Source organism: Artemia sp. Qi Xiang Cuo, chromosome 17, assembly GCF_049724085.1.
Source record: "Artemia sp. Qi Xiang Cuo chromosome 17, ASM4972408v1, whole genome shotgun sequence".
In the NCBI taxonomy this organism is placed as follows: Eukaryota; Metazoa; Arthropoda; class Branchiopoda; order Anostraca; family Artemiidae; genus Artemia; species Artemia sp. Qi Xiang Cuo.
The window spans coordinates 19,533,214-19,548,546 of NC_142810.1; the positions used below are offsets into that span (position 1 = coordinate 19,533,214).

The 15,333-nt window shown below is 33.9% G+C and overlaps 1 protein-coding gene across 1 annotated transcript in view; it reads right to left on the reverse strand.

The window, feature by feature from the left end:
• Window positions 1–8,291, reverse strand: part of LOC148941989 (steroid receptor seven-up, isoforms B/C-like) — a 48,493-nt gene extending 40,202 nt beyond the window's left edge. Inside the window, exon 1 of the mRNA XM_089103198.1 lies at window positions 7,814–8,291. Coding sequence (XP_088959324.1) covers window positions 7,814–8,084 — 271 coding nt within the window. The 5' untranslated portion in view covers window positions 8,085–8,291. The remainder of the gene's footprint in view (window positions 1–7,813) is intronic.
• Between the last annotated feature and the right edge of the window lie 7,042 nt (window positions 8,292–15,333).

Here is a 15,333-nt window from a genome sequence, read left to right on the forward strand (position 1 = left end):
TTAATAAACGAATGGTTAAAAGGAAAAATACAGGATTACTATCTCGAATTTGAAACAAATGAGGTTTGAAAGTACCTAAATACACCCATAACAGTTTTTCAGGGAGGAGGGCAAGCTTGCGGTTGAGTAGGACTGAAGACCGTCTCTGCCCTGTTTTTGTTTCTTTTTTTTTTAAAGCGATGTTTTTTTTAGAAAGGAAAGAATCTGTTAACTTTTTAGACACAAACTTTACGAAACTATGAGCTCGGTGTTTTAAATGAGTACATTTGTCAATTTGTTTAAAAAAAAAAAAAATTGCCGTCGGAAAACCTTTCAATAAAAATAAGATCATTTAAAACAAGCGTTAAAAAACAGCAATTATAATTAATGAAGAGGTTAAAACTTGCAAACGAAATTATTGTAAAGTAAAACTGATTAAAAATTTACCCAAACAAGCAGGGCTTCCACTCTCGAAAATTAAAATTCGGGGACAAGTCTTAAAAATTTGGGGAGTTTTTGGGGACAAGACTTCAAGATTCGGGGATTTTTCGGGGAAAAAACAAGATGGAATTTCGTTGCGAAAATTTGGGGGCCAAAATTTGTTTTAGCTTCGTTTTCAGGCTCAAGTAGGGCTTATATCTGCGTAGTAAATCAAGCCTTTTACAAAATAGGTTTTAGAGCCAGAGCCCGGGATTGGAACCCATAACTTAAAACACTTATTGCTGATATTGTGGCAAAAGCTTCGAAATTGTTTTAAAAAATAAGAAGAAAAATAGTGAACACACGTGAACTGTAAATACCAGTAGCAATTTTTTATTATGTCATTAATCTCATAAATTACTTATGATATTTAAAAACAAAAACAAATATTGTTTGCGGTTTCTGGATAATTAAATTAAATAGACAAATTCAACCTATAAGTACGGAGTAATATTAAAACTTAAAACAAATAAGAACTAAACTAAACAAGTAAATTTAAACTTAAATAAAAAAGGTAATTTTGACGACAATTGAGACATTATTAGTTTTTCTTGCTGCTTCTAATTTTTGGTGTTTACCCCCCCCCCCCCAAAAAAAACCTCCCACAGAAAAAACGGAAAATACCCCCCCCCTCCTCACAAAAATTTACCCTGCAGAAAATGATCCTCTGATTAAAATACTCCCCACGGAAAGTACCCCCGCGGAAAATATCCCCCGCGAAAAATACCCTCGGAAAATATATCCACCCCCATGCGGAAAATACCCCCTCCGAACATACATTTTTTTCATTGTTTGTTTCTACTATGCTTTCCTTTCTTTTGGTTACCTCATAATTACTATATATTCACCGATTAACCCCCAACCCTCCCACCAACCCTGTGACCATCCATATTCCAAATATAATACTTATTGCAGTCTCATTTTTATATCAGCCCATCTAATGCCTGGACATGATAGCTGTAGGCTACAAATTATATAGAATTTACTAATTCTTTTACTTCGCACTAACATTATTTGGCATTATTAACCAACTGTTCGTTATAAATAAGTCCAATAATATATTAAACTTGACAAGAAAACAATATGAGCCTAATACCCAATTTTTTACTTTAAGCTGTATTGTAAATTTTCTTATGGATAATATTTTTGGGTTTACTTCTGTTTGAATCCTCTATTCCCCGGCCTTTTACATAGTCTGTAGCTAAATTTTGCCTCATTAGGAGGGGGACGGGTTGTGCATTTTCTTATGGTAAGAAGATCGTAGTTAGGGATAGTTCTTAGGAAGAAATAAATTATACCACACTTTTCTTTAAAAAAAAAATTATATCTCAGAATTAGCCTTCATACAGGGCTATTAATTGTTAAAGCATTAGAAGTTGTAAAGGTAGGCCTTAGATATTTTAACAAATTTACGTGGCTATCCCAAATTTGAGCAGAAAATATTTTCCGTAAAATTTCCTTTGCCTAACAGGTTTGCAAGACCGTAAAAAGTTCCTAAAACTACAGTTTAATATATTCCGTCACTGAAAATGTTACACGGTGAAGGGACCAGAATGATAATTGTGAGGGGAGTGCTCGGTAAAAACGTTTGAGGATTAAGGGTGGTATGACAAATACTATTCTCAGATAAAAAGAAAAGAACTTAAATTTTACACACAGAATGAAAAAAAACATTTAAATGGTAAGAATTCCTGGTAAAAAGATCAATTTCTTCAATATATTATGCGTTAAATTATTAAGTATTAAACATTAATACAGTGTGTCCAAAACCCAAAATAGCAAAAGAAAACCAAATTTAAACCTATGATTCGGTTTTCAAAACAATTCTGTTTCTTTAGAAGTTCAATTTCAAAATCCAGAATCTAACTGAGCGTTCCATTAAACAGCTTCAAGTATAATTCTTGGCTAATTTTTGTCAGGATACTTGACCACGAATGGTATAAATGTAGGAATCTTATACCATTTGGAATCCTGCAATCAAAATTATTAAATCTAAATAGAAGAAAGTGATACTTTTGTGAAAATATAAGGAACCGTCTATAATTAAATTGTATCGGTCTGATTCTTATGCAAAGTAACACAAGAGACGAAAATTAACGAACAAGAGAGTAGTGAAAAATTTTGGTATGTATAGTATTAGGGATAGTCACTAGGGGTCGAACCGTGGTTGAGGGATTTCGGAGATTCGGGGAAAAATAAATTTTTTCGGGGAGACACATAGATTTTTGGGAAAATCTCCGAAAATTCAGGGATAGTGGAAGCCCCGCAAACAAGTGTGCGGGCAACACAAAAAAAAACTCTAAAAACGCATACAAAATTTGTTTCTATCTATTTTTGTTACGTTCTTACGGGTCAAAAAAATATTTCGAAGGGGGGGGGGGTCAAACCCCCAACCCCCCTCCCTCTGGGTACGGCCTTGATAGGGTATATCTATAAAACAAGGTTTGTTCAAAAGACTCGACTTGAAATGTAGACCTCATAACCTATTTTTTTTTAACATTCAAGACCCCCTCCCCTCCTAATAAACATTTAAACTTGTGCACGTTTTAGGAATAACTATTCTTTCCCGAAGCATTGTTATACGGGCATTAGTCTGAATGCAAAAAAAAAAAAAAAAAAAAAAAAAAAAAAAAAAAAAAAAAAAAACAGGGGCTGAAGGTGGAGGTAATAGCCTCCCTCACACTTAAGAGAGCCTTGGCTAAAAAAAATTCGCAGTAAAAAACTGTAAGTGAAGAGTCATACTTGTCGCTACGCTAGAAATTGAAACGAAGTTTTGATTAAAATATATATAAAAATAAAACATACTATTTATGTTTATTCTGAATATTTAAAAATTATTATTGCTAATATTGCTAATCCAAAGCTGTTACAATATGAAAATTTTAATGTCTTAGAAAAAACAATTAGATTTTTCCAAAAGGGGTTGAGGCCTTAATGAAAATAATGCATAAAATATAATAATATAATAAAATAACACAAAGATAAAATAAAAAAATAAATAAATAAAATTAAATAATATTAAAATAATGGTAGTGTAAATTAAATAAAACAAATTAAATAAATAATTAAATAAATAAATAATTTATATTACGAATTAATTAAATTAAATAGCATAAATAAATAATATTAAAATAAATAAAAGAAAATAATGCATAAAATAATGAGAAATTTCTAACTTTGAAAACGAAGGATGGTCACGCATGTGAACAACCATCGTCAGCAGTTACCGAAAGAAGGTTCATACGAAAGAGAATTTAAAAACCAATTGTCCTTTTTAATAAAAAAGTAGATCACCCTAAAGGAAATTATCACTTTCCAGCACTTTACCTCGAGGTGAGCCAAAATGTAACAGAGCAAAAGTTCTAAGAAATACTGAAATGGTATGTAGGTTACATAGATTTCGGGCTCTAAGTCTATGCTGGATTGCAGTATAACATTCGTTTCTGGACATAAGTTAAATAAAAAAACAAGTTTTTTCAACTGAAAGTAAGGACCAACAGTAAAACTTCAAACGAAAAGAAATTATTGCGTATATGAAGGGGGTTTCCCCCGTTCAAATCTCGCTCTTTACGCTAAAGTTTGAATTTTCCCCGTTCTTTAAGAAAGACTCTTGAATCACAAGGGTTGTTTAGTTAGAAAAATAAGAAGCTTCTTAAAAATACTTAAAAACTTTAGCGTAAAGAGCGAGGTTTTGAGGAGGTGGCAACCCCCTTCATATATGGAACAATGTCTGTTCGTTTTAAGTTTTACTGTTGGTCCTTACTTTCAGTTGAAAAATTTTCTTTTTATTTAATTCCTTATCGGTTTTTAAATAATTCCAGGAAATCTAGCCCCACCTCCACGGAAAAATACCCTCCCCATGGAAATATCCTGTACCGGTGAAAACTTATCCCGGATAATCACCCTTAACGACTCCACGCGTAAAATTGTGACGGAAAAGAGAAAACAAGACATATAAAAATAGTTTTGTATAGGAATTCCGGTAAACTCCTCCATTGCATAATTTCCCCTGACAAGTTCACCCCTGGAAACTTCCGTCCCCATGGAAAATTCCCCCGTTGAAAAACCCCAAACTGAAAATTACCCTACCCCCCCCCCCAACCGACAATGTATGCATACTTTCCAAAAACCAAGACTAGGCGTAAATAATGGGCAAATTTACGACTTAAAGACCTTTCCCCTGGGGCTGTGGGGGGGGGGGGTCATGTTATATACAAAACCATCGTTATTGGGCCTTTCAACTATGATGAAAAAAATGGCTATCTCAAACTTTGATCGGAAGATGTTGGGAATGAGCCTCTGACGTTGTTCTAGGAGCAACGGGTCGATACGATCACCCCTGGAAAAAAACAAAAAAAGAAAAAACAAATAAAGACGCATCCGTGATCTTTCTTCTGACAAAAAATACTAAATTCCTTATTTTTCCAGTTAGGATTTTGAAACCTCTACAGTGGGGTTTCACAGTGGCAACATCTACAGTGGGGTTTCCCCAGGACAATATAAGAAGTAACGGGTCCCTTTTAACCGTTATTTTAGAACTTCAGGTACCTAGGTTTCCAAAACAATGTAACAGGCTCATGCTTTCAAGCTTCTAAGAAAGATGCTTTAGATGAAATGAAAGAATATTCAAATGATAACAAAAAAATTTTTCAAGTCTGCTTGCCCATGAAACCATTTTTCATTCTGCATTTGTTATCCAGGATATGTCAAACAGTTCGTGGTAACGAACTGCAAGTAAGAAGCGACCCGGCTCAATACTAACCGAAACTCTAAAAAACGAAATTTTTATACCAATAGATACATCAAAAGAATCAAATTTTAATACTGATTTCAAATATATAAGTTTCATCAACTTTAGTCCTACCCATTAAAATTTACTCGCCTCAGAAAATTTGCCTCATTTTCGAAAAAAGGGGGAAACATCCTCTAAGAATTATAGAACCTTAAAATCACACCATCAGATTCAGCGTATCAGAGAACCCTACTGTAGAGGTTTCAAGCTCCTATCTGCAAAAATGTGGAAGTTTGTATTTTTTTTTGCCAGAAGAAAGATCACGGATGCGCGTTTATTTGTTTTTTTCCCCAAGGGTAATCGTATCGACTCAGTGGTCCTAAAATATCGCGGGAGGGCTCATTCAAACGGAAATTAAAAGTTATAGTGCCCTTTTTAAGTGACCAAAAAGATGGAGGGCAACTAGGCCCCCTCCCACGCTCATTTTTTTCGAAAAGTCGCCCACTCAAAATTTGAGATAGAAATTTTGTTCAACTTGGTCGAAAATATAATAACAATATCTTTTAGAATGACTTAATCCCCCAAAGTCCCTAGGGGAAGGGCTGAAAGCTATGAACTTTACCCAATATTTACATATAGTTTTAGTTATTGAGAAGTATACAGACGTTTTCAGGTTTTTTTTTCTGGTTGTGGGGGGGGGGGGGTCGGCGGTTATGTGGGAGGATCTTTCCACGGAGAAAGTTTTCATGGGGGAAGGTACATTGCTATGAAGGGGGAGCCGTATTTCCCAGCATTATTTAAAAAAACGATCAGAAATTAAATTAAAAAAAAGTTTTTCAACTGAAAGTAAGGAGCAACATCAAAACTTAAAACGAACAGAAATTATTACATATATGATTGGGTCCGCCCCCTAGTCAATACCTCGCTCTTTAAGCCAAATATTGTTTAGTACTTTCATAAGAGCTATTTATTCTAATTAACGGCCTTTGTTATTAAGGGGTCATTTTAAAGAATGCGAACACAATTCGAATTTTAGCGTAATAAGCGAGGTATTCACTAGGGGGTGAGCCTCGTAATATACGTATTAAAAATATATGAATATAGAAGTTCGTTACGCAAGTTAATTCGTAAGTTACGTATATTTATTACTAATAAAAACGTTCGTAAATAAAATTAAACAACTTTAGAGAAAGCCATTGAACCAAATAAAAGTAAAATGAATATGCAAATTTTGTTTTAATTATTCATGTACGGTGAGCCAAACTAAAAACCTGCATTAATTCAAAAATGTTCAGAAATCAAATAAAAAAAACAAGTTTTTTTAACTGAAAGTAAGGAGCGACATTAAAACTCAAAACAAACAGAAATTATTCCATATATATGAAAGGGGCTGTCCCCTCCTCATCGCCTCGCTATTTACGCTAAAGTTTGACTCTTTCTCACAACTCTATTTTTTTTTTGAACAATAAAAACTTTAGCGTAAAGAGCGAGGCGCTGAGGAGGGGACAGCCCCTTTCATATATATGTAATAACTTCCGTTCGTTTTAAGTTTTAATGTCGCTCCTTACTTTCAGGCAAAAAAAATCTTGTTTTTTTTTATTTAATTTCATTAAAGATTTAATCCGTTTGGTTTATAAATTGCTACATGTATATGAAACTAATGTCCAAATAGGTGCGAATGATTAGGTAGGGCGAGGTTATATTCATGATTTGGTTCAGCTAGGATATGTAAGCTTACTCAGAACCCAATATATATTGTCAATCTAAGGTCGTATTCAGGAGGAGTCCCGGTGTGAACCCCCCTCTTCCCAAAACTTCTGTCCGATTCGTACAAAAGTAACAAATAAAGGTCTTTTTTCACTCACCTTACTTGTTTTTGAGTTTTCCCCTTTGTATTGTCCCGAAAATTTTGTCCAACTTTTTGTTCTTTTTATTTGAACTGAGGGCAGATGAAAAACGGTCCCGGTCATGATATTTGCACTTTATTCTTTTTTCTCTTTATTCTTTATTCTTTATTCTTTTTTCTCTGGCTGTTAAATCCGCTCATTTTCTTCATTTTTCTTCCTCGATGTTTTCTCGTTGTAGCACAAATATTGTGCATAATCGATTTAAAGCAAAGCGTCTCAAAATCGCATAAGAAAAAGGTGAATTTGGAAAACAAATTTAACCATCTAAGCTAAGTTAGACTTAAAGTGCTTTCACAGCAATATTAAACGGAGTTAGGTTAATAGCGTAAAGCGAGGATTTGATTGTTTAGCTAGCGAATTTGGAACAGGAGTGAAAGCGAATAAAGACCAGCTATAAAATAAGGTACCGGTTTCCATTATAGCCTATTCAGACTATAGGACTATAATAAAAATACTTTTACTTCATTTCATATAGGAAATTTCTATTTGTTGAATTTTTTGAGTAGCTTTCAATCTAAATATATCACAACCACCACCCCCCCCCCCCTCACCTTATGCCATATATCTATTTGAAAATTTGTTAAAGCTAGTAAATGCTGTAGCAGTTATCATAATGTTTCTTAAGATCATATTTAAAATGACTTTTATCATATCAATTAAAATAAACTTAAAATAAATTAGTCTATTAAATTTTACTGTAACAATGAAATTGTACCTTCACACGTGAACTGTCCATAGTGTTTTCCGCTCGATTTATCCCCACAAACAACACATTCGACATTTGCCGCGTCTCTGTCACTTTGTCCACTATTTGGTGACACAGACGATGGCTGTGATATGGGTATTATATTATTAGTCATTACTTCTGAAACATTATTACCCACTTCGGTTTTGAAGTGTCCATGATTTGTTCCTTGGGTTTGCAAAGCCTCTTGCCAATGGTTACTTTGTGTCCCAACAGGTAAAGTTGGAGGTACCAACTGCATAGTTGGACCTAAAGACCCCGTTGAAAACGGGGTATAATGTGGGACAAACTCACCCAGTTTTACTTTACGTTAACTATAACTATCAAATCTATTCAGCTATTAAAGGTCACTTCGTTTCACTATAAGGCTTCATCAGTAGTTTGAAACTCCTGTTCAAAGGGTAATCACAGGTCAAGTTTTGACAGCCAAAGCGACATGCTATTTTGCTACTTCGGGTTGAACTACTGAGCAAGAGTCATGATTTCTTGACTCTCGGGTCGTGCCCCAGAGCCTGGAATAAGAAGGGCTGCCGCACGGACTCCTATTGGTCAAGATCGACTCTCTGCGGAGAAGTAGATAAATAGACCACATAATATTGGAAAGGTGCTCTCGGAGATCTCAATAGCAATGCAGAAGTTATTTTACGGGTCAACAATTATGGTGATAGCGAGGATGGACCTACAGAGCCGTTACTTTAAAGAATCCTAAGATTTTTCCATGGAAGGAATGTCTTGACGTAAAATATGCCCTCTCTAATATCATATGGGTATCAGGGGAATGTTTTGGTAGCTACTCATCTATTTCTACTTTTTGTAAATACGGTATTACAACAAATCTTCAAGCTGCGTCTTTGCAGCCTCATCCTCGGAGAAAATCCTAATATATATATATATATATATATATATATATATATATATATATATATATATATATATATATATATATATATATATATATATATATATATATATATATATATAGCCCTAGTCTGAGGAGTTTTCCCAGTTTTATAATTTTTCCAAAATTCTTCTTTTTCATTATTCTTATCCAATTTTTTTTTTTTTTAGTATAAAACTTTCCTATAGAAAATTCTATCAATTCTTAACATTCTCTTAAAAAATTCAAAAGGTCTTCCGCAGTACCTCTAAACATTCTGCAAAAGTACAAAATAATATGCATTAAAAATCTGCAATAATAAAAGAAACCGAAGTATTGATCCACATACTCAAGAAAGTTATTTATTCCGAAATATGATTATCTTTTTAATGGCTAATAAAAGAGATTGGTGGTATTATTTACTTCCTGGAGTTTTCAGGGAAGATTGCCTTTGTTCCACTTCTTGTCTCCGTATAACATTCGACTCTACAAATTACGGTATCAAGCTGACAACTGCTTCTCTTCATGGCCTCGTTTCTCAATATTAGAAGCTAGTTCATAGTGGAGCTCTAGCTTTTCCTCATCATGAACTGCTAAGAAAAAACGACACAATTCCGCCCCTTTCGAGTCGTATTTTTTTTCCTCGCACCACATGCCAAGTTCTTGACAGGACATTTAGGACAGTAGGGACCTCAAAGGAAATCAATGCAGTGGACTTCTGTATGAAGAAAAAGACCAGCTCTAATATCTAATGTGTTTGGTAATTGTTATTAAAAGAAAAGAGAAATGAAGAGAGAGGATTAAAAATTGACATTACAAGTATTGCTAAAACTAATAGGAAAATCCAAGGCCGTACCCAGAGGGGGGATTGGGGGTTGGACCCCCCCCCCCCGATATGTTTCTTGATTCGTAAAAATGTAATAAAAATGGATATAAACAAACTTTGTATGTGTTTTTTTAGTTTTTTTCGGGTAAAACCCACCCAGAAAAAAATCTTTGAGTAAAACCCCCTCCGAAAGAAAAATCCTGGGTACGGCCTTGGGTGAATCTAGCAGTGATCATTATTATTATTACTTTTTAATAAAAATAAGCTATAAAGTAAAAATGTAAATATAGTAAAAGACAAGTAGTTTTTTGCTTTTATTTGGTTATATTAAGTTTTGTTTGTATATTTATTAGTAAGCTGTGAGCATTAACAACCTCTTTTGTCTTGTTTTCTTCAGCTGCACATCCCAATTGTTTTGGAGTTTGTCCTTTCCACTTACTTTTTCTCTCTTTCCAATGCAGAGTGGTATCCTCGAAACACATGTATATTGTTAATTTATTTGTATGCCACTGTTGGTAATAGTAAATATTTTATTTAAATGATTTTTCACCGCGGGATGTATTCCAAGTGACAGATCTATTTAATAAAAGCGTGTAAGCGTTAATTGGAAGAATTAGAAGTTTGAGACTGAAAACTAAGCTTGCTTCATTATTATTAGACAGATTACAATTGTATACTAAAATTTATCAATATTATGGCCAGTGAAAGACTATTGACAGCCTTATAAATTAATCTTCCATTTCTTGTAGGCTACTTTCAAATTTCCTTCTCCTACGGGTACATCCTGACTTTTGGGGGTCTTTTTTGTGTTCTATTAAAGCCTTAGTTTTTAAATTCTACAGCTATTCGAAAATATCACAAGTCAGTTTATTTGAGCTAGTCTAAATATTTAAGAACCAATAAACATTTGTTTTTAAGCTTCCACTTTGCTATTTACTTCTGTAAGTAATTTTAAATTATCTGCCAAGCAGAGTCCCATCCACTCTGCTATTACTGGTCAAGGCTGCTTCAAATCTTTGCTTGCGTATGAAGTTTTCATATTTACATTTTGCAGCAAATCATAATACTCCCACGAACTGCTGATAACAATTTGTGTTACTCAATATCAGTTTTTACTAAAAACAATAATTTGGGTGAAAGAAACTCACCTTATTTGTTGATTTAACGAAATTTTTGCAAATGTTTTACAAGAGAATGCAAAACAGATTTGCCAAGCAGATACCCATCCACTATGCTATCACTCATCAATTCTGTTTCAAATGTTTTTCTTGCGTCCAGGATTCCATATTTATATTTCACGGCAAATCATTATACTCCCATGAACTGTTGTTAGCAATTATTGTCACTCATTATCGATTTTACTAAACAATAATTGGGGGGAGGGGGAGAGAAACTCACCTTATATTTTGCTTTAGCAAAGTTTTTTGCAAATGTTTTACAAGAGAATGCAAAAAAGATTTGCCAAGCAGATACCCATCCACTATGCTATCACTGATCAATGCTGCTTCAAATGTTTGCTTGCCTCTCAGGATTCCATATTTATATTTCACGACAAATCATTATACTCCCATGAACTGTTGGTAGCAATTATTGTCACTCATTATCGATTTTACTAAACAATAATTGGGGGGAGAGAAACTCACCTTATATTTTGCTTTAACAAAGTTTTTTGCAAATGTTTTACAAGAGAATGCAAAAAAGATTTGCCAAGCAGATACCCATCCTCTATGCTATCACTGATCAATGCTGCTTCAAATGTTTGCTTGCCTCTCAGGATTCCATATTTATATTTCACGACAAATCATTATACTCCCATGAACTGTTGGTAGCAATTATTGTCACTCATTATCGATTTTACTAAACAATAATTGGGGTGACAGAAACTCACCTTTTATTTTGCTTTAACAAAGTTTTTGCAAATGTCTTACAAGAGAATGCAATAAACAGAAGAAGAACAAGCCAAAAATTAATCAATGTAGACATGCTGTTTTAGTAAAGAAAACTTGCAGCTTCCTCCAAACCAATGAATTCCCATAGTGAGGTCACAGACATCACACAGCGATTGTATTGTTAGGTTTAATCCCTGCCAATTCTGATGGTTAAAATTGACGGTACAATATGGTTGATAGATCATACTGGTGATTACGATCAAAGATGCGATTCAAAGAATAGTTTGAAGAGCCGTAGTTCCTTAATGCGGTGTACCTAATCGGAAACCTGTCAGGGCCTTTCTCAGTGAAATGATGGATGATTGTAGACCTTTAGCTATTGCAAGTTTTTGAATCAGTTTTCGTAACGGGAGTCAGTATGCTTGATCAAATACTCATTTTTTATTCATCTTCCAAGCAGCAAGCATTTACCATGAGAAGTAGGCTTGCTCTATTGTACGTTGAGATACTTGTTGGTTATCAGAGACAAATCCAAAAAGTGAAGTTAGGTTAATCTTAATGAAGAATAACAAAACATGATGATAAAATAACTTTACAAACGCAATTATGGAAACCTAGCCCAACATAAACTAACCCAACCTACCGTAGCCTAGCCTAAACCCCAACTCCGCCCCCTAATGTGCAAATACATAGCCCAAATTATACAAGTCCAGTGTATTCTGTCCAAGTCCAATGCATTGAATCACCCCTCACTTGTTTTTTGTAGCTATGAAACCGGTTTTCTGAGATGTAACCTAAGTATAATTATTGAATGTGTTTCCAATAACCGACAAGTATCGAAGTTGATATTGAATGTATAGTTCCTGACTAATTTTCTTCTCTCTGACTTCTTCCTGCAAAAGTCTTGACATTTTTGTTGCTCTTCAAATTTTTTTTCACCAAATTTCAGAAAGGTTGTCATACATGCTCAGTAACACTATTCTGAAAATTTTGATAGGACTGTAAAACAGCGATGTTTAAAGTTTTAACTAAAAAAGAACGATTTTTTCAACGAAAATTCAAACATAAACCAGGTGGCGACCATGCCCAAACCTTCTTTAAATTAATTTACTTTGAAAATCATGCTAGTAAAACGAAGAAGTTTATAAAAACACTCTTCAGACCATTGAAGAGCAACTAGTACGTAAATAATAGCATTTTCAAAATTGAAAGCACGCAAGTAAATATTTATAAACGTCTAAGGGCCTTTTGGAAAAAGTAACCATCAAAACCTTATTTGAATAAAATACTTCAAAATCTAATATTAGCTATTTCATCCCTATTAAAAGTAGGTTCTGTTTGGTAATGTTACTTCCTTTTATGCCAAGCTCGCGTTACGTACAGATAAATTGAGAAAAAGATAAGGCAGCAGCTATGTCTCGCCTTAGAAAAATAAAATCTTTGTCCGTCTTAAATTTTTTAGTAGTGTTGAGCAACGTCCATAAAGAAAAAAAATATAGAAAATATACATAAAATATATAAAAAATATAAAAACAAAATATGGAGTAATTTTGTCCCTTTTTGAAAGAGTAATGTAAATAAGTGTTTTCAACTTGCTTCTAAATGTCGAATTGTTAAAAAAAAATGCCAAAAAAGAATTCAGGAATATAGGCATAAGGCATAGACTCATACATGTGTCCACTGATCATATTTTGAGACTTTTCTATAACTCTCTTATAGGCCTACAATTTTGCATATGTTATTGTGAATAGTGTTTGAGGGAAACGTTTCCTAGATGGTTAAATCTCTTTCTCTTCTTCTGCTCTGAAGTTTGCTATCGAGTACAATTTTTGTTTAAGTATCCTCACTATATGCTGCCATTTTGTTTTTCAAACCGTCTTCAGTTTCCCCCTTCGACCAATTTTCCGACCAAGCGTAACCTCGATTTATTTCTAGGTTCAAAACTCCCACCGTGAGTTTGAATCTAAGGCCTCTATATTCATGCAGGTAGGTTTGAAGCTCACTTGCCTTCCAATATTTAGAATTACCACTCACTCAAAGATTATCAAAGTATCAGTCAAAGATTATTCAGATTGATGTGTTTGACAGGTAGATATATATTTAATAGTTTAGAGGCATAAGGGCCATGGCTACAAAATAATACAAAAAAAAAACATTCAGCAGCATTTCCAGCACTCATTACCACCCTTTCCCACAAAATTTTGTCTCTATTTGTCATTTCTAATTTAATAAAATTTGCTTTTGATCCCATTACTGAAACAAACCACTCAATTCACCTCACATTACTAATAATTAATTCTTTCCCTAAGCCTGTGAATCGGGACAAAGGGCCATAAAGTGATGCAGCTTTCGCCAGTTTCTCCTCAGATGGGTTTAATTAGGACCATCCATCACCCTTACTCTCCCTAATAATTTCATTCTCTCACCAAGTGCTAGGAAATTACCCATCTCTGACGTTTACTACTTAATTTCTTCGCTATTTTTCCTGCTTTAAAATAAAGACCATATCCCCAAACCTCATTCCATTGCAGGTAAGCGTCAAGAGTCTTCAAGGTTGCTACTTCACACTGTCATTTCTGAATATCATAATCCTCCGACACAATCTTTTTCAATGTACTACTTTTTATATCCCAGTCCCTTCATTCCAATCACCTGATAAACCCCACTTATTCAAAATATTGTTGTAGTTTTTCCTTTTTCACCAGCTCAGTCTTTTCGATTATTTTGATAAGTTTATTGTTAGTTCGACCAAGCGTGTGAAAAATAACTTCACTTCACTGTTAAATAAATGAATTCTGAGCAGTCATTTTTTTTTTAGTTTTTTGTTACTTATGTTTCCTACGTTACAGGCAATTGGTCGCTTCCTAGCAAGAATTTTAAAAGTTATTTTATGTGCTTTAAAAAAGAAAAACTTGAATCTTAAAAAAAATGATAAAATATATTTTAGGATTCTCACGTTAAAATTTGGTAGCAGTGTAGTTTATCTCCTTTTCTGAATTAGGTACTAAATGACAAACTTCTTACTTCCTTACACTCAGGAAATTTTCTGTCTGTTAAATTTTTAGAGTTGTTTCCATTTTGATTGCTCCCCCCCCCCAAAAGAAAGGTAAATAGAAAAAATAAAGTTTTGTTTTAGCCCTTTATGATCCCTAAAATTTGATGATTTTGTTGCTTCGCATTATTTTTGTGCTGATTTCTCTTAACAGTTGTGTCAAGTGGTCCAAAATAGCAAGAAAAAAGAAACTAAAACACTAAAATCTGCAAACTTTTGAATATACTCTAGGGCTATACAGCTGTGATGCCCTTTTGCTGGAAACAAATTTGAAAATCTAATAAATTGAAATTATCTCAATGTAATAAAGTTAGAATTTTGCTATGACAGTGTTTATATCAGAAGAGGGAATAAACTACACTGCAAGGGCGGATCCCGGATTTTTTTTCGGGGGGGGGGGGTAATAATTTTTTGAATTTTTCGGGGGGGGGTTACTAATTCTTGACTCAGTTTTCGACTAATTTTACTGATTTTTACCTAGGTTTTACTAATTTTCGACTTATTTTAGACTCGGTCAAAAATTTCGGGGGGGGGGGGTTCAAACCGGGTAACCCCCCCCCTGGATACGGCCTTGCTACACTGTTACCAAAAATTGATCTCAGAGTGGGTGCTATCACTGGTCTCTTCGTATATTGTTAACCCAACAAATATTCCTTCAGTTCTTTCTGTAAACCGTCAATTTCCAAAATTTACGACTAGGAGTTTGGCGCAAGGCCTAAGGTTGCAGAATAAATCAAATATGGATTCCGTTCAATTTATGTCAGTTTTGAAATAAGAAAACATCAATATAAGCGGTATTTTTGATAGAGTTGGTTGGCTTTAAGGGCTATAAAATAATAATAATAT